This window comes from Aquarana catesbeiana, linkage group LG03 (genome assembly GCF_042186555.1).
Source record: "Aquarana catesbeiana isolate 2022-GZ linkage group LG03, ASM4218655v1, whole genome shotgun sequence".
Lineage (NCBI taxonomy): Eukaryota > Metazoa > Chordata > Amphibia > Anura > Ranidae > Aquarana > Aquarana catesbeiana.
This window is the reverse complement of record NC_133326.1, coordinates 168,345,087-168,369,476: the sequence shown is the minus strand read 5'-3', so window position 1 is coordinate 168,369,476 and position 24,390 is coordinate 168,345,087. Positions and strand designations below refer to the sequence as shown.

Below are 24,390 nucleotides of genomic sequence, written 5' to 3'. Positions count from 1 at the left end.
AGATTGCCGATTCTTTATCTTGTTTGTAGTTCCAGAGGTTTCGGGAACTCTCTAAAGAGGCGGACCAGGAAGGTTTCCCTTGCCCAGATTTTCTCTGGGGCCTGATATGGGAGTAATAGAAGAAAATAAAAGAAATTCCATCGCTCCCAAAACTTGGGAAGAATACTCACAAGCTTGGTTTAGATGGTGTAAATTTTGTGAAGAGTATAATTTTTCTTTTAATACAGGTACTGTGCATATGGCGTTATGTTTTGTCTCCTCTTTGATGAAGCTAAACTTAGCCCTGCTTCGATTAGCAAAATTGTAGCAGGGGCCTCATTCTTTTTGAAAATATCAGGACTACCCACCATTAATTCCTTTTTTCCAGTTAGACAAATGCTAAAAGGTTTTAGAAGATCCTCTCCGGGAGTGGACAGTAGACGCCCTATTTCCTCTTATTCATTGATAAAATTTATGTCTACACTGGAATCAGTTTGCTTTTCCTCTTTTGAGACTTTGCTGTTCAGAACGGCTTTCGTTTTTGCATTTTTGGTGCTCTTAGATTAGGTGAATTCACGGCACCTAATAAATTCTCTTAGTTTTTCAGACATCTGTTTTAGAAGATTCGGTTAGAATTTTTATCCGTAAATCCAAAATGGATCAATCAGGCAAGGGATGTTGGTTAACGCTTTATAAAGCCCCTTTTGAAGCCATATGTCCAGTTTTTAGAGTTACTCAGTATCTTTCCTCTCGACCTCCTATTGCGGGTTCATTCTTTATTCATCTTAATCTATCTCCATTAACTAGATACCAATTTTCATCTGTTCTGTCTTCTTGCCTAAAGAAACTTAACCTTTCTGGTTTTCATTTCTCTTCTGACTCTTTTAGGATTGGGGCGGCTACTGAAGCCAGCCTTCTCGGGTTTTCTAGAGATGTTTTGAAACAGTTGGGGCGTTGGGATAGTGATAGATTTAAATTGTATATCTGTCCTGATCTGGTTATAATTTTTCTTAGGTTCTTCCAAGCGCATTATTTGGATAATAGGACATTCCTTTATATTTTGGACCAAAAGGAGAGCTTCCATCAAGAATGGTACAATCAATATTGGTCTGGATGAAAGACGTTTTCAAGTTTTATGGTGGGGAATAAGAGGACTGAGATGGAGGAATTTAAAGGACCAGTTAATTTACTTGTTAAGCACTTACCGACCGCCGCACGACGATGTACGTCCAAACTTTGAACGGGGATATCGTTGTTATGGCAGCAGCTAGCTGCCATAACCCCGGTATCCCCGTTTTCGTGCGATGGCCGGCTTTCAGATAGCAGCGGATTTGCCGCAAGCTCACTTTTATCGGTGGTGGAAGAGGGGCTCCCCTCCCGCCGCGATCCGGTGCCCTCCGCCGCTTACCGGAGCTGTCTGTAGCGGCGGAGGCGATCGCATCTGTCTCTGTCCTGTGCCTGGAGACGAGTGAGGCTAAGATGGTGCCCACTCGTCTCCTTGACACTGCTGGGCGGAAGCGACGTCAAAGCGTCACTTCCGTCCACGCCTCTTAAAGGCACATTTTTTCAAATGTCATTTTTTTAAATTACTTTTTTTTTTTATTGCATTTTAGTGTAAATATGAGATCTGAGGTGTTTTTGACCCCAGATCTCATATTTAAGAGGTCCTGTCATGCTTTTTTCTATTACAAGGGATGTTTACATTCCTTGTAATAGGAATAAAAGTGACACAATTTAAAAAAAAAAACAGTGTAAAAATAAATAAAATAATGTAAAATAAATAATAAAAATTAAATTTTTTTTTTTAAAAACCCCCGTCCCGATGAGCTCGCGCGCAGAAGCGAACGCATATGCGAGTAGCGCCTGCATATGAAAATGGTGGTCAGACCACACATGTGAGGTATCACCGCGACCGATAGAGCAAGAGCAATAATTTTATCCCTAGACTTCCTCTGTACCGCAAAATATGCAACCTGTAGAATTTTTTAAACATCACCTATGGAGATTTTTGAGGGTAAAAGTTTGACGCCATTCCACGAGCGGGCGCAATTTTCAAGCGTGACATGTTGGGTATCAATTTACTTGGCGTAACATTATATTTCACATTATAAAAAAATTGGGCTAACTTTACTGTTGTCTTATTTTTTTATTCAAAAAAGTGAATTTTTAAAAAAAAAAGTGCGCTTTTAAGACCGCTGCGCAAATACGGTGCAAAAAAAGTATTGCAACAACTGCCATTTTATTCTCTAGGGTGTTAGAAGAAAACCATATATAATGTTTGGGGGGTTTAAGTAATTTTCTAGCAAAAAAACCTGTTTTAAACATGTAAACACCTAAAATCCAAAACGAGGCTGGTTCTTAAGTGGTTAAGTCAGTGGCCTTCTCCCGATGCACTTATTGTTCATGCCGGGGGCAATGACCTGGGCAGGATCAAGACTTGGCAGTTGATTTGCGAAATTAAAAGAGTATTATCTTCTTTTAAGTTGTTATTTCCTTCTACAGTTATAATTTTTTCAGAAATAGTGCCTAGACTCCTTTGGTCAAAGTTAAGTAATCTTCATTATATGGACAAGATTAGGAAACACGTAAATAGAACCATACGCAATTTAGTCGTTTATCAAGGCGGTTTTTCATATCGCCATGTAGACCTGGAGGGTTTCCTGCCTGGTTTATATGGAATTGATTTCGTACAATTGTCGGAAGTTGGTTTAGACATTTTTATTTTAGGTTTGCAAAACATGATTGAGCAGGCCGCAGCATTTTGGGGGCTTCAGCCACTCAGTTCTTGAGTGGCTTTCAGCTGTTGGGGTTTGTCATCCAGTTCAGTTCTGGATGGACTATGTGATATCATTAATAAATTAAATATTTTATTGTTATGGAATTTTAAGTTAAAGATTTTGTTATAAATGATTATTGTTCATTTGGGTAACCCCTTAATAAATGCCACGGCCATTATTGCCAACATAAAATTGTGTTGTGTCTCTTTATTTATTTTATTTTATATACTCTTTTAGTCCTTTCTGCTGTCCCATGGGAAGATATCTTCTAGCTTCCTGTTGGGAGTACAGAACAGTAAGCGAAGGGAAGTTTCCCAAATGTGACATAAATAGGAAAACCCAACAGCAGTTTTAATGATCCCATACTCTATATAGAATTAAAAAAAAGAAGAACTTTACCTCAATCACCCAATTGTGCCTTTGAGTTATCACCTGGTCACATGTGCCCCTGGCAGAGTGTATATCATTAACAAGAAAAAAATATCCTTTAAAAAGCCTCCAATTCAGCAAAGTCTAAAATGATGCTTTGAAACACCTTACAATATATAAATATATATAGAACATTCCAATTCATTAAAATCCCACTAATGTTTGCCCACATTTGGACACAGTTATGCCCACTTGAGAGTCATGCCTAAACAGTATTTTGAATAAAACGTCAAACTTCATAGTGAGGTGATTAAACTGGATTTATTTTAAGAAAACAGTCAGGCATCCCCTCCAGCTTGTCATTATGGTAGAATTACTGATATGTATATATGATTGTCAAGGCAGAGAATTACATGAAGGTTCATTACAATTGTGAAATTACAGTTGAGTCTGAATATTTGGAATGTGGCTGTCGTTTATTTCATGCATTGCAAGATACAGCCATTGGTAAAACAACCTCTGTATACGTTTACCCATATCAGCAACTACTAATTAAGTCCTTATTTCCTTTGACATTGGTGCATGCAATATAGTGTGCTGCATGCTCCTATTGTTGCCAAAAAGCCAGTATTGGAAGTCATAATTTTTACAGCATATATAATCAAATTGTGCCATAGTACTGTAGACTGCAATAGACTTAGAATTAAATATTGTTTGCATTACTAATTATCCATAGCAGATATATTAAATACATAATTGCATTGACACTGCAGTGGCGTGTGAAATTAACTTTATTAACATGTCAAGATCCTTCCAAAGTGTCCTTCAGTGTCATGACATAACATAAACCGACAGGAAGGTGGAGATTATTGATTTTGTGCCTTTTTTGAAACAAGGAATTCCACATGGTCTAATATCACTGCTATCAATGCTAATGCTTAATCGCAACATCCGGATTGCTTCTTTTTAACATACTTTTTTTGCTCATAAATAAAAGATACATTTTTGTAGAATGCCATTTTTATTTGTACTTTTTATATATCTGATAAATGCAGTTCTCTGCAGTAAGTGATTTTTGACCCGGGAAAAAAACTAAGAAAATTGACTATATAATGAACTGTATTTCCAGTTTAAACTAGCTGTAGGAAACAACAATCTTCTCATCAGGGATAAATAAGGGTACAATTGTAAGGTCAGAGACTAGTAACCCTTTACTGACTCAATCAATCAGATGGGATTTATTTGCAGACAACTTTACCCAAAGTTTACCCTAGCATTTTGGTTGTGCATAGCTAGGAAATATACATTTTTAAATATTACTTACCTCTGTTCCCCTCTTGCTGCAAATTTGCTGGAGCATGTCACAGATAATTTCCCTATTGACTTGTGTGGGGAAATTACCTGATAAACATGCAGAGTTAGCACAGTGTAATACAGGCAAAAGCCCCTGGTATGTCTCTGAATGAGATAATGTGGAAACAGAGGAATAGAGGTAAGAAATATTTATACATGTATGTCTCTTAACCCAACATAACCTGATTAGTTAGGTATTGTTCTGTTTTTTGCACTCATGGTACGGGATTTGCAAAGCACCCACATACACACCTTGGGGCCTATTCATAAAAAAAATGCTGTGCAAATATATCAGCATTCTTGCAAAACCTGCAAATAATTCTTTTGCTTATGTTAATAATATGTGCATAATGTTAATTTCTGTTAATTAACTGGTCTTTCTCAGGGCGAATATGATATTTCCCTATACCCGTACGAGGAAAATGCTTAAGAGCATTCACCCAGAAGAGAAAAAAGCCTAAAAAACATTAACCCAAATACATTGGACAATAGAATAAAATAACCTAAAACAAGAGCCTAGAAAGATTTGATCAGAGGAAAAATAGCCTAAAAGACTTTTCAACCAAAAGAGAAACCATAAAAGAGAACATTTGATTTTTCCCCATTCACACAACAGCTACAGCTGTGAACAAATCATTAAAACTAATGAGTGAATGCTGGTTATTTGCACATAACAAATGAACATGAAGTTTTTCTTGACAAATAGCTATGAGAATTTTTATAAATAGACCCCTTTTGCCACGCATTTTATGTACGATAAACTGGTTCATAATCACAAATGACAAAAGTTCAAGAAAAAGATATTAGAGAAAAAAACATATAAAAAAAAGCTTCACATGGAGCATTTTGAAGTATGGGACCTAGGCCTCTTTTGCTTTGGTAAAATAATTAAAAAAAAGACACAACAGACTAAATGTCATTATATTTTTCCGTCAAGGCCATTTTTTCACTTAAAATAAAAACTCTTTATATGTTTTTCTAACCCCAGTTCTAGGGAAATTGTTAGATGTGAAACTCTGAAAAACACATGAATGATACGATGTAGAACACATGAAAAAGAAAATATCTCTTTGAAAGATACATTTTGGAATTTATTCTATATTGCTTGATCTTATGGTTATTTTTTGCTTGGAACTAGCAGGACTCATTTATGACTTTTCAATTATGATTTTGCATGCTGTTTTTTCCCGACCAAATTGAGTTGTAAGATATCAGATGAAGCTCATGCATTTTCCCTGTCTGAAAAGTTCATATACTTTGTAAATACACATAGCAATGGAGGTATTGCTGTGACCAACCATTGCTCAACAGTAGTACAGAATAATACAAGGCATAAAAGACATAAAGACATTGTGTAACATGCATAGAAGACAGAAAAGCATCATTAACACACAATGGTGACATTACGTTTGGCTAAGCTTAGCTTAGCTCAACAAAGAACGTAGACACCGGAAATACTGCATAGATATTTAGCACAGGACAGTCACTGCAAGAGCTATTTCCCACAAGCCAGTCCTCTACAGTCTTTCCAATGTTTCCTCTCATCTACCATTCCTGCAGAAACAGATACCATCCTCATGAGTGGAGTTTTCCTTTTGAAGAACAGTACTTTGGCCTTTGGAATTATTCCAAGTTAATGGAATAAAAGGCAGTAGGGAAGCGAGTGTAAAATATCTGAACATGCATTGCAACTTCATGCAGTTTTATTAGTTTCTATTTCTCCATTTACAGGCTTTTCTGGCACTGTAACATTCAAGTTTTAAATATTCTTCAAGGCCTGCACTTCATGTGAACTCTAAGGCAATACCACGCAGGTCTATTGGTTCTAGGGTTAAATCCTGCATACATCAAAAGCCCAAAACTGTGATCTATTTCTGTGTGCACTCTTTTTGGCTCATTCTTTCCTAAAAAATGACTCACAGGCAAACTATTTATCATGATCTAATTAAAAAAAAGAGAAACTTTTTATAAATAAAATGGCAGATAAAGATTCCCCTGCTGCTCAAAAATGGTCTCCAAATGATCAGGTAAATTGTCAGCAGATCATACCTCCGCACAGATCATATCATAATATCAAGCAGACTTTCTGTTTAAACTGTTTTCATAAAAAGCTTATTGAATAATACTTAATACTTATCCCGACAGAGTGATCTGTTCAGCAGATTTGGGTTAGAGGTCAGCCAGTCTTGAAAGAATCAGTGGATCTCATTTATTTATTAAAGTGTGAAACGAGAGATAAAGTGCATTGTTGTGAACCTATGTTTCTTAATTCTCGTGCATGCAATTGGGTGTTTAGTGCATTTTTGTATTAGTAAGCCACATATGTCACATGGTTCTCACTCACATATAATAAAGAAGAATTCCAGGCATGGATATATTATACACAGTTACATGGGTCCAGCTTGGACCCATTTAATTACTTGTATACCATACCTGGATGATGCCCCTGGAAGCTGAAAATCAAGGAAGTAGGTGCCGCTATTTCAGTAATCCCCACTTGCTTCTGGGTCCCGTGCTGAGCGGTTGCACTCCTGCTTACTGAACACAGCAGGTCGGCCCCTCAACACGGGTGCCATTCAGAGAATGGTTTGCATTTTCTGAATGAATGCAAAGCGCTCTATGATTGGATGAGGCAGGGTGGTGATATCACACTCTCCACCTTGTTCATTTAGAGAATGCTTTGCATTCATTCAGAAAATGCAAAGCATTCTCTGAATGCCACCCATGTTGAGTGGCTGACTTCCAGTGTTCACAATGCAGTAGGCTGGTCACTCAGCGCGGGACCCAGAAGCAGGTGGAGATCACTGGGGTAGCGGTGTATATTTCAGTGGTTTCCAGCTTTCAGGGACTTCCAGGTATGACATATGCTTAGTTCCAAGCTCGACCAATGTAACTACGTATAATATAGCCATACCTGGAATTCTTCTTCAACCTCCCTGGCGGTATTCCCGAGTGTGGCACGGGGTTAAATTTCAGTACCATTAGCAGTAACCCCAAGCCACACTCAGGATTGCATTGCAGAATCCTGGTACAGCGTACTTACCTTGTCATCAGGATCCTGCAATGTCCCCCTCGCTGTGTCCTCTGCCGGAGGCTCTGTGTTCCAGGCTCTGTTCTCTGTGAGAACTGCGACGCATGGCGGCGGAGCCCAGTGGCAAATTCAAAAAGTACAAAAAACATAACACATACAGTACACTGTTATCTTACAGATTACATTACTGTATCAAATCATTTCACCTCCCTTTTGTCGCTAGTGCTTTATCCAGTGCCCTGCATGCACTTTTATATTTTATATACTTTTCTTTCTGCCTGGAAACTGGTTTTAGACCAGCTAGAAAACAGCGATAGTAAATTAGAACACTTGCAGAATTGAGCGATAGTGATTCGCAGGGATATTTATTTTATTATTATTATATTATTATTTTTTATAATTATTTATAGTTATTTATTATATTATAATTTATGATTTTGTGTTTCAAACTTTATCATACCGGGGATGTCTATTAGACTCTTGTTTGGACAGGTTTAAGTGTGTTATTACTAAGAATTACAGGCCTACAATATAAAACGCCAAATTTATATGCAAAACAATTGTACAACTTTGAGATTCAAAAATCTGACATAATCATACCGCCAGGGAAGTTAAGCTACCTGTATATCTTAGATACAGAATCTTACAGTCCCTGTCTGCCCATGGTCATTTGCTGGTGACCTTTGCACAACTATGCATGTGTTAGACACCCAGCCATAAGATGCCCATTTCCCTGGTTTAAAAAGGGATAGGAACATGTTAAATAAAATAAAGAAATAGTAAATTATGTAATATCCTAATCAGCTTTACACCTTTCACAACAGAGAAAGGCAAATGCAATTTTTCTTAAACCACGTAATTCCATGTTTAGTTGTAAATTAATATTCAGTTTTTAGCACACTATCAACATCATTTCTCTTTGTACTGAATAACTTATATGACTATAGTCATTACATAACAGTGAAATTATGAAGGACAGATAATGAGCTCTTGAATTATTCTGGTGTAATAGTCATTAAAAGGAAGATAACTAACAGTCATTTTATCCGGGATCAGTCGCTATGGAAGTAGATTCTATTTTGTAAACTATTACCCGTATTTCAGGAAAACTTTTACAGCAAACTATCCAGAGCCTGTTAAATGAATAATGGACTGAAACTGGAAAACCATTTGTGCGCATTTCCCTCTTATTACTCATAATGCAATACAAAACCAGGGAGTATTTGCACACAGCATAATAACAGAGTAATATTCAAACAATAACCAGTTGTATTAGCAACATTACAAAAGGTTGTTAAACCATGAAGATTCTGCAGTGTCTTGTATGCAATATGCTGTAATATGAAAATCATTCAGCACTTATAACGTGTAGGTCAAATATCATAGTTTATAAACTTCTCTACCACTATAGCTGTCTTCAAGAAGTGTGTATAGGACAGCTTTGAGGGGGAATGTGTTCACTCTCTGGGTCACATATAAATGGTCATTCCTTCCGTAGGATATAATGACCATCTATTCTTTCTTCCTATGTTGGAAAGGGCAGTGCAGCTATCTGCATCTCCCACAACACAGAAATAGCAAGGGGTAGAGCTTATCATGGTTCATTTATGGGACGTTTCATTTATTCTGATGAATTTGTCCCTATTATGGCAATCAAGGGCTGATGTGGAGAGCTGAGGATTGATGTTATAATGAGTTACGTCTAGGTCTGTAATACTGTATTGAAACTCTGGATTGATGGAGGCCCTATACCTACACTCTCACACATGCGGCTATTTTTTTCTCGACCTGTGGCAGTCACAAGAAGTAGCATGGTAGTATGTATTTGTCTTCTTCCAAGCTCTCCAGGCCATTTTGTTGAGGGCAGAACAGCATACTTAATAGATAGAGATTCTGTCAATGGGGTTGATTTACCAAAGGCAAATTGGCTGTTCACTTCATAAGGGAATATTCCCTTTGTAGAGGATTTTTCCCTTAGCTTAGTGAGTGTGGAGAAGCTTTGCTGACTTGACTTCCAATTGTGCAAGCAAAAATGCTGTTGTTTTTTTTCCTTGCAAGTGATTGGGTATTCTTTTAAAAGGAAAGTTTCACGGTATTCACTAAACTCAGGGGATTATACCTTGAAAAGTGAACAGCCTATTTGTCTTTAGTAAATTAAACCCAAAGATGTAATCCTTCTACTGGGACTGAAGCATACATGCACAGAAAAAACCCTCAGGAAGACGGGAAGGAGAGTGACATTTTAAGCTATTTCCTAGTCGAGACTGTGCAGTGATGGTGTGTAAAGTAAAGTAAAGGTATGACAATGGCAGCACACATGGCAACAATTAAAAGTTTAGGTGTTATGCAAACATTGCGAGGGATAGTGTCATAGAATTTGCCAAGGTTTGCTAAACGTTGCTTCATGGAATACAATTAAATGCTTTAATCACCTAATCAAATACGTTATTTATTGCCACATTTCCCTGGTAGTTGCTTGGCACTTTATTTTCAATTACCCCATTATAATCAACTGATTTATTTAAAGACATATTTGCTTTATAAAGAAAGATTTTTCTTTTCTCTTGTAAAATCCCAGGCTTTATTTTTTCTGTAAATATCAAATGAAGCATCTCCAATAAATAGGATAACAAGAATAATTATTCTTTACAACTGGTACAAAACTTTATAAAATCAGGTCCCAGGATGAATAATTCCAAGTCTAACAATAACTACAAAGGTGATTTAACTACAGTTTATTTAAAAAAAAAAGAGAACCGTGCTTTCGGCAAAAAAGGAAAACATTTGTATTTGTTAGGATGTCAAGAGCATTGTGCATGAATGTCTTACCTACTGTCTTATTCTATTTGTCTAAAGAGAAAAGCGGCTTATTGCATGTAGATTTATTACATAAGGCCTAATACATTCATACATTTGATATAACCATATTATTATTTAAAACATTGTTATCAACAGCTTAAAGCCAAAATGTATTTTCTTTCCTCAAAGAAATACCGTACATCACGATGCAACGATATTGCTACTGTTATTCAAAAGCTAGCAGGAACATTGTGATAAGTTTTGAGCTAAGGCACACTGATTTCTAAAAGAATTGGTATTATTTGAGAAAGTGCTTTACCCTAGCACAAAGCAGGTCAGAATGTTCCTGCTAGCTTTTAAACAAAACTAACAAGATTGCTACATTCGTGTGGTATTCCATTGAGACATTTGTGAGCAGTTTCTGTGGAAATGAGCCAGCACCTAGCACCGTGGAGGTGGACATGGAGTGCTGAGCATGACTGCACCTGAACCAGTATCCAGACATACATACCAGTTTATTTATTGGAATAGTGTGGAAGGGTTATAGGCTAGCCTCTTTCTGTCTAAGATGGAGTGTTTTCCTTCAATTATTATTATGTCTAATATCTGCCAACTAAACTGGAAGCAAGGGGAGATCTGCCCAAAGAAGATTCTGGAAACAATAACAATTCTACAGAGATTCTAATCATTTCCCTCCCAGCAAAAAAAAACCTGTGCTTTAATTTTGCCCCTGTTCTTTTGATTTTCTACAGTATGTAGACAGGAAGTGAGGGGAAATCTCCCAATATAGACAATAACAAGCACTTCACAGAGGATCGAATACAACTCTTGTATATATTAGACAACGTTCTCTTCTGTCTGTCTGATATTTGTTTGATATATACAAGTAATTAATACATATTTCATTCAGAGTTTATCACAAATTTGGAATATACATTATATGCTGTGGAGAAAAGCAAGCTCAAAAAATAATTTTTGCTTCTGCTAGGGCTCCTGTAAGTTTGCCTCCTGGTATTATGCTATTAGCAGATAAAATAGGTTACACTTGGGGTTATAGCCTGTCCCATTACTTTCAAGGCCCATTCACACTTATTTTTTTTTTGCATAAAGTTGCATATGCCTATTTATCGACTATGGGTCCCTCATGATGTTTAATGCTGCATAAAAGTGTACCTGGCTAATTTTGGACAACACAGAACAGCACGATGTATAGGTATTCTTGTAAATGTGTTTTGGCGAATGGAAGGGCCGGTTCTTTTTTTACTTGAAATGCTTTGCCATCCTTTTGGACATTAATGGGGAATGTGCAAAAAAATATGCACACATATGTGAGATTTTAGCCTTGATGTCTAACCACTGATGCATGCCTGTGGCAGTTGAGCATGGAATTATTCAGTCTGGGCTAAAAGCTTTGCTCCAGTATCCATTTTATCAGAATGCCTCACCTCAAATTGCACAAATGTATTATCTCATAATCACAATACTATATAGTTCTAATTTACCTTCCAGACCATATATTCCTCATAAAAACACACCATTAGTGTGAACTAAATTCACTTTTATAAAAACATTAATAGGGCTCCTGTGATTTTTTTTTACACTAACATACAAACCAAAGGATTAGAATCTAACAACACACCTGGTGCCAAGAAAAAACTATGTGGTATTATTACTGACCAAACAGACGTTATATCCCATAACAGTTACTGCTGTATCTGTTTAATAAAAACAAAAAATAAAACAAAAAAACTGGATTTCACCCAGTTTGCAAAATATAACACATACACAGCAGCAAATAACCATACCTTGGTTGTGGGTCCTGGGTATGATTCCCACTAAGGACACTAGCTGTAAATTCCCCCCATGGGTATATGTGGGTTTCCTCTGGTTACTCTGGCTAACTCCAACAATGCAAAAATATAGTGGCAGGTAAAGGGGTTTCCCAAAAAAACGGGCCCCTCTAGCCTTGTGTGCTTAAAATAAGCTGAATGAGAGAAATAAATCGATTCCCCCAACTATACTAGACAGCATTGGTGGAGGAATATACACTGCCGGCCACTGTATTCATATAGCCATGTCTACCCAAATACCACAGTGGCTGCATCTGACCGAATACAGTCAGTGTTTGGCAGACCTAGCGTGTTTGATGTTGAAAATCACTTTTGTTGAGCCATCTGGAGTTGACGGGGACACCCTTGGCTCGCATTTCAGCCAATTCAAGCTTACGTTTTCAAGTCTTTTCAACCTATATGGCACTAAAATGTGGGAATTTTGTTGTAAAGTCAACCTATAGATGTTACAACCTGTGGTTCTGGATAAAAAAAACAATCTATGGGGGTTATTTACGAAAGGTAAATCCACTTTGCACTACAAGTGCAAACTACAAGTGCAAAGTGCACTTAAAAGTGCACTGAAAGTGCACTTGGAAGTGCAGTCACTGTAGATCCGAGGGGGACATGCAAGGAAAATAAAAAACTGCATTTTAGCTTGCACATGATTGGATGATAAAATCAGCAGTCCCCCCTCATTTCAGATCTACTCCTTAGATTTACAGCCACTGCACTTCCAAGTGCACTTTCAGTGCAATTTCAAGTGCACTTTGCACTTGTAGTTTGCACTTGTAGTGCAAAGTGAATTTGCCTTTCGTAAATAACCCTCAATGATTACTTAATAATATAGTACAAAGAGAAATGATCTGAAATAGCTCACAGAAATCAATGACAATTCCAGCTACTGAACATTGCCTTTTGCAATTCATAAGAGCTAGTAGATTCCATTATGCTTCTTTTTATTTATAGTTGCCCTTACCATACCAAAAGAAAATGTATAACATTATATAAAATTTAAAACAATAAAAATAATTGTATTTCCTCTGACATATGTCATCATAATATACTATCCAAGATCTAACAATGAAATGACCAGTGCACAAAGATTGTTGCCAGCTATAGTGAACTATGTCATGCTAATCCAGATCTAGCAAAGAAAACAAATTTTCTTCTAGAAGCACACACCATTTAATTAGAGACAGACTATCATGTATCTGTAGTATATATGTTTTATATGCAAAACTTATTCTCTATGTCTTTTAACATTAGCAGTTGTGAAAGCATGTTTAAGCCTTTCTTAGACACCGGGCTTTATTTACTAAATATGTAGAGACCGTTCGTGTAGCGAAGTATATAAGGTGAACCTGGATTCACTTTTGAGTGACAGTACATGATATTCTGGTTCTCTATTACTTAATGAATCTGTATTTTTCAATAAAATTGTTTCTTACTGTGTTTTTCTGCCACGCGAAGAGGTTCGGGACCTCACAAAGGACATTACAATCCTTTGTGAGGTCCCGAACCTCTTCGTGCAAGAGAGGGTGGCTATGTTTGTTTTCCTTGATCCTACTGTAAGTAGAAACATAGCCACCCTCTCTTGCTTGTTCCCGAGATGGAACATATGGAAGTCACGGGGAAAAGAAGAGGTTCAGGACCTCACAGAGGGCATTAAAGGAGGAGCCAAACTCTAACAAGAAGTCAGATGACAGCAACAAAAGGAGGAGTTATATTTGAAAACTGATAAGTGGCATAGAGGAGCTCAGCTATGAGGAAAGATTAGAGGAACTGAATGTATTCTCTCTTGAGAAGAGAAGATTAAGGGGGATATGATGTAATACATAACTGGTCCATATAATGAACTTGGTGTTGAGTTATTCACTTTAAGGGAATCATAGAGGACAAAGGGGCACTTTTTACGTCTGGAGGAAAAGAGATTTAATCTCCAAATACGGAAAGGTTTTTTTATAGTAAGAGCTGTGAAAATGTGGAATAGAATTCCTCAAGAGCTGGTTCTGTCCAGCTTAGTAGATTGCTTTAAAAAAGGCCTGGATTATTTCCTAAATATACATAATGTAACTGGATACTAACATTTATAGGTAAAGTTGATCCAGGGAATATACGATTGCCTCTTGGGGGACCAGGAATAATGTTTTTCCGCTGCTGGAGCAAATTGGATCATGCTTTGCTGTTTTTTTTGCCTTCTTATGGATAAACTGTGGGTATAGGATTGTCTATATAGGATTGTATAATTATTTTTTCCCCCCCTTTTATTGGTTGTACTAGATTGACACGTGTCTTTTTTCAACCAGAATAACTATGTAACTATATATTTTACTTAAACCAGAGTTAAGTGTCAATTTAAAAACCCATTTATATGGTAGCAAAATTCCAGCTTTTCAATCTCTCTTACACATGGTTGGGTTTGCAAAATTAACTCAAGTTCACCTTATTTTCTTATGTTTGCGCTGCAAAGTAAACAGTCAAGGAGCCTCTACTCCTTTAGTAAATCACTCTCAATACTTCAGTGCTGTAATTGCAGTAGTAATGGCTGTCTTCACTCTGCATCTTTTTTTAAAAAAAAGCTGAGAAATGCAAATTGTAGAAAAAAATGTAAAATACAGACAAAAGAAGAACACATCTACCACTGCAGCAAATTTTGCTTTGTGACTATGTATACCATAATCTTTTACTTCTAATATACTAAATAGAAAAATAAGCACATCTCATAGTCACTTACTTAGCCCTTTTTAATATACTTTCCCCTGTCCAGCACTGCACTATCAAGTGACAGATTAAAGGAGACACACTTTTTATGAGAGAATAACAAACGCTGGAAAATAGGATTACCAACCTAATATTAGAGAAATTAAACTTCATTGAAACATGGTTACCAGAAACCCATTACTGTATGTATTGTTTTAAATGTAGAACTAAATACACTTAAAGATCAAATGCCACAAACAAGAGATCCAGGGTGTCTGCTGTCTTTGTAGGTGTGAGCTACTGACCCTCCTGTGGTTACTTTAAATGTATTTCCAGATAGAACCTTTTTTTATAATAAAGTGGTTAAGGGTTTTATATTGCTGATACCTGACAGATATAAGATACCTTTCTGGTACTTTGTAGCAATGATAGAGATCAACAAGTGAAGGGAAATGTCTCCAACATGGCAGAGAGAGCAATAGCCCACTTTTTATATCAGAGCGGAGGAAGAAGGGTGCGGGGGCAGCATAAAATAGTAAAACGTTCCACTTTTTTCCCACTCTAGTTACATTTTAATGGTACATTCTGTTAATTTTTTAAGATGCCAGGAATAAGTCTGAATTTCAAGTATTTAAGGAATGCCTCTTATAGTCATCATGAGCCCCTTAGTAGATGTATGAGATGACATTTATGGGCTCAGATTGTAGCCTCTGCTGCTGCATACTCTCACACTGCCTTAGTCACTTTCCTCACCATGATCAGGTGTTCCGTCTCACACTTTTTAACCATATAGAAAGTCGCAGTGCTCTGAATGCATCTATGGTTTCAGACTTTTCTCATATTGTAAGCGTCTCTGTAAATACAGCCCTATTCTTTTAGAGACTTTAATAGCAGTAATAGCTTCTGTATAATTACAGTACATCCTTTCAATAAGCACATAAACCAGGTAAGTGATTAAAGGGTTGAGGATAATAAAGAAGTATTGGTATTGGATTGGCATCCTACACCATGTCTGGGAGAACCTTGGCTAAGCCCTGCACAGTTGACATCTCAGACACAGTAATCACCTCACTTAATTACATTACCAAGCTAGCAGGAGGTTTGATAAAAGACCACTGAGTAACCATTGGAATTAATAAAAAAGATCCTCTTTAAACCTGTCAGTAAAATAAAGGTCATAAACAGACTTCAGAACTACAACAAAAAAAGTGGTGATGGCACATACGTTTACGTGCAGCCTTCAGCACCCTGGGTGCTCCAAATTAAGGGTACTATACTAAAATGTTAATTTGGACATTTCCTGGTAGTGTTGAGTACTGGCCTACACCTCTCACAGGTTCCTGAAGGCCCATCGCTATGATGGAGGGCAAGTCAAGAAAGGGCAGGCTACTAATCATCATTATCAGGGAGTGTAAAATCTTTCTTGATATAGTACTCTTGGATTTGGGGCACCCAGGGTACTGAAGTCTGTATATAAGGGTATGCATGGGCACTGCATGGGGTCGGCTTTGTACTTTTAGAATACTGACAGGAGTAATAAGTACAGGAGACTTTTCTTACAGTCAACTGAAAAGCAGTGAAATTTTACAGTCTCAATTTTTACTTAGTCTATTATTTACCTCCATGGGGAAAGGGAAAGCATGATTTCAATGAAAAATATCATATTAAAATAAAAATATAAAGTAACCCATCAAAATTAGTATTAATTAAATAATCCAGTTGATACCTCGATTAATGAAAAAATACAACATATACAGTACCAATACCCACGTTGAGAATAAAGCAAATTATCAGAAAAAATTAATGTCCAGTAGTAAGAATATTGCAAGGCTCAGCACCAGATACAATTATTTTGCCTTATTGGTGCTGGAGCCATTGCAGTTTATAATAGATGAAACCATCTGTGTTGCAGTATAAAATATGGCCATAAAAAATTTCCTTTTTTTTAATGAGTCCATCCTGCAGTGCACAATTCAGAATGAAATCACATGCGAAGAGTCTGCTACTTTCCACCTTGGTTTTTCTTTGGCTGCTCATTTGCTCCCAGAATGCACTGCTGCAACTGAGGCAGGTATCGGTCTTCGATCTCCACCTACTGCAGTAATGGCTGTAGAAGAGGGAGTAACTCCAGTCAGGAAGCTATATGGGCTTGATGGAGGCTTACCTGAAAAAAAAAGTAATAGTAAAAACAAAGTGAAATGTTTTGGGTAGACAAATTCTCACAGACTGCCGGAGCCAAGAAGTAGAGTCTAGGAGCCAGCAGGCAATTTATAGAGGCAGGGAACATATGCTTTCATTTACAAAGGCTCATATTTGTCCAACCCTAGTGTAGACAATGTGTGAATGCCACTGGTGAGAATGACCTTTTACTGACAAACTTCTGATAAGTAAAGGTCTCTGACACAAAATACAAGATTGGCAGCAATACTAAATTATTGTATATGTTATAATTAATTGTGATATACATTAGCTGGACCTTCAGCATATTTTTATTAGTTGAGATAAAATGAATCCATGTTTTTGTGCTCTGAAAACCCCTTTCAGTTTTGTTAGACCTTTATTAGGTCAAATATTTCCTCCTTTAGTAAAAAATAAAGAAAAAGAAAAACATACTCATCCTACTGTAGTCTATACAGTCTATTACATTTTATTAGATGCACAAAAGTGAGGCTGTTTAAATGTGGAAACAGGCTTTTTGTGCTAGCTAATTGGAGAGTGTGCTGGGGAATCTTTGTATTGTTCTGTGCACTGCCTTGCACACGTGCACCCCTTCTGATGCTAGCTATGCACCCCTTCTGATGCTAGCTATGCACCCCTTCTGATGCTAGCTATGCACCCCTTCTGATGCTAGCTATAAACTGGTCCCAACAGCTGCCATATTTGCTTTGCTAAAAAGGCAGACATGTGTGCATTTTATTCTTGATACAGATTACTATTATTCTCTTTGAATACTAAGCTAGTTTTTTTGTACTATTTACATTAAAAAACGTTTTTCAGAATTTAAAACAACATCAAAAGCATACCAACATTCTTAAATTTGTAAAGAATATACAGTATGTAACCAAATTGTTGGTTTTAGAATCCAAATGGAGTTTTATTTTCTGTGCGTAACCTAAACACCAATCTGACCTTTTTCTTCAGTTTTTGAAAGGTAACTGAGCTTTACAATGGAATTTGTGACTAATATCATAAATAAAATACCTTATAAGGTCTGTTTTTCCTCCATACAATAATAACTTGTGTATGTTGGAATGAGGTACCTTTAAACTGCCAACTACCAACTTTTAAAGTTCATTGATCATATGTACTGTAACGTATAATTCCATTAATGTTTGTAATTAATATTATGGAGGATCACAGTGGATAACAGCAACCTGTTTTGGTTTGGATGTCTGCTGCACTAAAAATTCACATAATACAGCAACCACCTCAGCCATGGCTGGACAAACAAGTGTGTTTAATATTTTCCTATGCAGTGAACAGGCACTGGAAACATTTCTGGTTTCCTGTTGGCTAAAGATTTGTTAGAATACATAAAGGATGCCAGAACTGTCTGTGTTGTGTCACTAATCTTCCTTTTTGTTTAATGAGATTTCAGGGCCGTTTAGAATTGTAACCTGGATGGGCCTTTAGAAAAATGCACATAGGTCTTAGAACAGGGCTTGACAAATTTGCTTTGAATCTTAACTGTAACTTAAATCCCCTCTCCCCTTTGGGACTCCTCACAACCTTCCAGACACCCACCATAATTCCCAACTTTAGAACTTGAGAAAGAGGGTAACCCCAGGAAGATTAGGACCTGTGACTTTCTACCTGGTGAAAAAGTGGAGCTGGGGTGAGAAAGGGTGTGTGTGTGCCGAGACACAACACATACAGCCAGAGCTCACAAACCCGGAAGGAAGACCGGGTGAAGATGGCAGTGCCGGGGAGCAGTAACAGCGCTGCGCTGGAGGTCTCCTTGTACAGGTAAGTCTGTTATAATGTGCTAGTGTGCGGTGCATTCTAGTGCATTATGACTTAAACCTGCACGGAGGCCTCATTTTTTTTTTTTTTTTCTGGTGGTTTACTAACGCTTTAACCACTTAAATCCCTGGGTCTTTTTCCGCCTAAATTCCATTGAATCACAGAATATTTTTTTGATTTCAGTGATGTCTGAGTTCTGTAAATTATACATTTCAGTGTTTTAGTCTACCCCTATGTGTTCTTTTGGAACAGATAGGGATTTCATTTGGTAGCAAATTTGCATACACATTTTATTATTTATTGGGTTGTTATTGGGAATAAATAGTTAAAAGAAAATAGCATTTTCCTTTAATTTTTCCCGAAGCAACATTTACCCAATTTGCGCGTACCTATATATTTATTCCACAATATAGTCAACAATGTCTGCTGATTAAAGAAAAAAACTTATTACTGTGACTTTAGATTCATAGCACGAATCTATCCATGGCCGCCGCTGACACCCCCTATTCAGGCATCCGGCCCCTTTTGGGGCGCCGGGTGCCTGAATTACAGCGACGGGGGTGTATTTTTGAAGCACCTGATTAGAGCCATAGGCTCTAATAGGCTTCAAAAAAGGTGGACTACGAGCGCAGAGCATTGCGCTCACAGTCCACCCAGATGTGTTAGAAAAGCAAATGAATATTTGCTTTTCTAACACTGAACCGTCTCTCCGCCAAACTGGTAGTGCGGGTCTAAAACCGGTAATGTGATTGGCTGAAGGCAGAGGCGCTCTAATTGGACGCCTAGCAAAACGGAACAACAGAGGAGGGGGAAGCAAGAAAGACACAGGAGCTGTCCCACAGCTCGCCGCCATCAACCACTGCCTGACTTACTAAGATAGGGTAAGTGCCAGGCAGACAGCGGACGGGCGGGGGTCACAGTGGCGGCATTTGATGGGCACAACTGGCGGCATTTGATGGGCACGAGTGGCTGCATTTGATGGGGCACAAGTGGCTGCATATGATAGCCACATGTGGCTGCATTTGATGGGCACGAGTGGCTGCATTTGATGGGGCACAAGTGGCTGCATTTGATGGGGCACAAGTGGCTGCATATGACAGGTAAAGTGGTGGCATTTGATGGGCACAAGTGGCGGCATTTGATGGACACAAGTGGCTGCATTTGATGGGGCACAAGTGGCTGCATTCGATGGGGCACAAGTGGCTGCCTTTGACAGGCACAAGTGGCTGCATATGATGGGCACAGTGGCTGCATTTGATGGGCACAATGGCTGCAATTGATGGCACAGTGGCTACATTTGATGGGCATAATGACTGCAATTACTGGCACAGTGGCTGCATTTGATGGGCACAATGGCTACATTTGATGGGCACAATGGCTGCATTTGATGGGAACAGTGAGGCTGCAACTGATTTTTTTAAGCATTTTTCAGTTTGTTTTCGCCCCGCCAAAAAATTTTGAGCACCAGCCGCCACTGCTTTCAACACTATGTTACGATGCACACAGTAGAAAAAATACAAAGTTGCATATATTGTTAGCATAATATTAGGATATGATTACTTTGGGTTGACAAGGGCACAAATTAGCATGGTGGAAACTTTATCACAGGTTTGGGATCGCTAAAAAATTCAGTGACATTTGATGCTTGCACAGTAAACAAAAATGAAATCCAAATCGTCCAATGTCATTATTGGGACCTGGGGATTAATTTGAGGAGGGAAATTTTTTACAGATTTTTAGGGTGGATGTAGTTCTTCTATGCCAGACCATGGCTGAATGGGTTAAATCCCTTAAAAATCTGATTAATGCTGACACTGACCTGCAAATTATTAGTCACATGAACCAGATGTCTTTGGCTTTAAATTTTAGCTGTGATGGCTTGTTAGAACCATACTGCTTGCTGTCTCACCTTGGTCTTTCACTTCACTGTGCCCTAAATTTCCACATAGTGACCCTCAAAACTTGATCCTTCAACCACTTGCAAGATCTGGCATTCCAACTATGTCAAATTCACCAATAAGCCCTCTTTGGCATGAAGGTGCGCCCCCACTTTCCAGAGTAGAGGGACATTTGATGACCTTTGTAATAATTTAGAAGTCTTCCATTCCCAAAGCTTGAAAGCAAGAGGTGGTAACCCAGGTTCAAATTTAGTTGCCTGCCTTCTTGCCTCCTTGCGTTTTAACATCTAATCTCCCAGTTCTCACATTTTTCAAGTTTTAACAAGTGAAAATGTCTTCTTCTGATGCCAATTTCGGAAATAAGGCCCTTTAGGCAGCAATATAACCCGATGGTTTAAGACGTTCTGTGTGGACTCTAAGAAAAGGATTTTATGGAGAATATGCAAATCCTATTATTTCTCAGTTTTTGGTCAGCTAAATATTTTTGTAACTACTGGCAGTTTACTTTTGTACCATTTCATATTACTTTCTGGTCGTAAACGACTTATATTTCATATATATCTATTTATTTATACTGTATATGCAGAATATATATATATATATATATATATATATATATACACACAAATATATGCATATAATACTTGTACTTATAATATAATACTTATAATCAAAAAGTAAAGACAAACATGTTAGACAGAAATGTTACATTTCAATCTAATATTTCATTTTCTGCACATACCAGCACATAACAAATTCTACACTTTTACCTACAGGTAAGCCTATAATAAGGCTTACCTCTAGATAAAATTAATATCTCCTAAACCTGTTTAGGAGATATTCCCCTTTGCATGCAGCTGCTGACTTCAGCGGCGCATGCGCACTGAATGCCCGGCTGAAGGCCCGGCAACGTTGCCGGACCTTGCCGGGAAGAAAACTCCCGTGCGCATGAGCGGGAGTGACGTAATCGTGGCTCCGGCCACTCACAGCGCCAGAAGACACGCCGAGGGCAAGATGTCAGCTCCCTCGGTGTGGACTGGGCTCCAGTACGGGGGCATCGTTCTGAGGTAAGTATTTCATAATGAGCTAGTATGCGCTGCATACTAGCTCATTATGTCTTTGCCTTGCAGGGTTTTATTTTTCCTTTTACTGAATACTAGAGAGATATACAGTAGCTATCACAACAACCAGGTGCAAGAGGTGCAAAAAACACAGTATGGACAAATGTTTTCATGTCTGATGACAGTGTACCTTCAAACGCTGATGGTTTACACAAAGCCAACAGAATTATGAGGAAACATGTAATTGGCAATTTAGGGAACAAAACATCAGAAGCATATACTTACAGTCTTTGCGACTTGTGCCATCTGGAAGCGCACTTGCAGGATTGTGACTGCTGGACATATTGGAATTATCCTGGCTGCTGCCAAGGTGCAATCTTCTCATATGTCTTACTACTGCAGTAGCATTGAATGCTTGCTGAAAAAGTATGACAAAGTCAGTGAAATGATTAGGTCAACAAATGATAAAAAGCTATCCTAACTGCCCAAGCTATGGCTGGAAGTTCTGCCTTCATAAAATAACCTGAAAATCTTCAGAGCATGAGGATGTTAGATTCATTGAGGCTGACTTACCGTACTATATGAGTTAAAGGGGAGCTTCAGTCAGTTCTGCAAAAATTAAAGTCAGCAGCTACAAAAACTGTAGCTGTTGGCTTTTAATAAACAGACTCGCCTGTCCAAGGCTCCAGTGCCGCCCTCACCTAGGCTAGTTATTCACCGTTCTTCGGATCCCCGGTGCTGGCATGTTAACTGTGGGCAGCCAGAGCGATCCCAGCGGAAGTGGGAGCGGGTACCTGTCAAAACTGGGTACCTGCCCCCACCCAAAAAAACATATATATTTCAAATATGGTAGAGGAGGAGGAGGAAGAGCGGAACTTCCCCTCTTGGGTGAAGTTCTGCTTCAAGACTCTTCACACTATATAAAGCAAATTCCTGTTTACCTGTATCATCTGCACATGACTGGGTATTCAAAGTAAACAGGAATGTGCTTTTTACCGTGGATAGCTGAAGTGAACAATGGTGGATAACTGAGGTTAATTTTCATGCAATTTATTGATTGAAGATGCTCAACTACTTTACTAACTCAGCCTACTCTGAATGCTAAAAGTTGATGCTAGATCCATGGTTTACTAAGCACTTAAATAATAAGGAAGGAACAACAATTTAAAAACATTACAGACAGTCACATTCATTAAGTTCTTTATTAGCTATTTACTGATTGAGAGTGCTTTGTAGGTTAGTGACCATTAACTTAAAATGTTACACATGCAGCTTTTTTGCAGTAGACCACATATGATCCAGGCTCATGCAGCTCAGAACAGAGGAGAACCAAATCACCTCTCTATTAAATTACATAAAATTATTTTTTTTCAGTAAATGTGTATATTACGTGCAAATATATTCCTTTTTTATCCCTAATATACAACTTTTTGTAGATCTGAAGAAAAACAAAAATCATTTTTCCATGGTTTAAATTGATGGTTTTCTGCTGTAAAATGGACTGTATAATACTGCATCAGCAATTTTTTTCTCAGTTTAGGAGAATATACTGATTAGGCATACACAATGAGGCTTAACAACACAAGTTAAGAATGTTAAAAAAAGAGTAAAGCTTCACTTCAATTCATATGCAGGTGATAGAAACAAGAATTCCCTTTTTACATGATTTGATATTTAAAGCGGGACTATACTCGTCTTCTATTCAGGGCTGCAGTCTCCTGGAGCTCCCTGCCAGCCACTGTCATCTTCAGTCGGATCAGTTTCTGGGTACTGATCTTCGACCATCATTGGCCTGTCTAAGATGATGTCAAGATGACTTCACTCCTGCACATGCCCGGGAGTTTATTCATCTCAGCATTGCTGAAATTTCTACACTGAGCTGCTCCGTTTACATGGCATACAGGCAGGTAATAGAATTTTAATGCATAAGAGATATAGCATGTCTCTCTTGTGCCATTTTTTTCTTACATAAAATTCCACCTAAAAGTAAATCTTCACTTTTTTGTGTGAATGTTCTCAACCTTAGTAAATCAGCAAACAGAAAAATCAGTACAAGGGACATAACTTATAGACAGTAGGATGTGTCCTATGTGCTGATGCCGCTTCTTTTAGGTGAAATTCTCCTCTGTCCTTAGCCCCCCTACCAACACAATTGTGCAGTTCAGCAGTGTTAATAGAACTAAGGGGTTGTCAAAAGCTCTCATGAAGAGAGCCTGACTATGCCCATTCTTCCATCCAGCTGCTCCATTTATATAAGTCATACTACAGCTTCCATGAATAAAACAGGAACTATGAATGTGGGGGAGGGATGTGATCTGCCAATCATCTATCTGTCCATTCTCTATTCATAGATAAGTTGTCATTTAGAGAAGCTGTGGTTACAGCTTCTATGAATAGAAGAGCTTGGGTGGAAAGGGCAGGCATAGTCGGGCTCTCTTGATCAGAGCCTTTGGAGCCTGTGATAGCACCTAAGTTGGATGGATGGATAGTACTTGCATTGAATGATAAGCCTTGAGCTGGTAGCTGCTCTCTTTGTTAAAAAAAATGCAGTCCTCTGCCCCCCCCATGCCTCTGAGTTAATGTTCCAGTGCGGCAGGGCTTAATATGAGGTGCTGGATCTATCATAGG

The 24,390-nt window shown here is 38.0% G+C and overlaps 1 protein-coding gene across 1 annotated transcript in view; it reads right to left on the bottom strand.

Moving 5' to 3' along the window:
• Positions 1 to 3,427: 3,427 nt before the first annotated feature.
• The window catches only part of CAMK1D (calcium/calmodulin dependent protein kinase ID), a 401,220-nt gene continuing 380,257 nt past the window's right edge, over positions 3,428 to 24,390 (bottom strand). Inside the window, exons 10-11 of the mRNA XM_073619503.1 lie at positions 22,048 to 22,180; positions 3,428 to 17,004 (exon numbers count right to left, since the gene is read on the bottom strand). Coding sequence (XP_073475604.1) covers positions 16,874 to 17,004; positions 22,048 to 22,180 — 264 coding nt within the window. The 3' untranslated portion in view covers positions 3,428 to 16,873. The remainder of the gene's footprint in view (positions 17,005 to 22,047; positions 22,181 to 24,390) is intronic.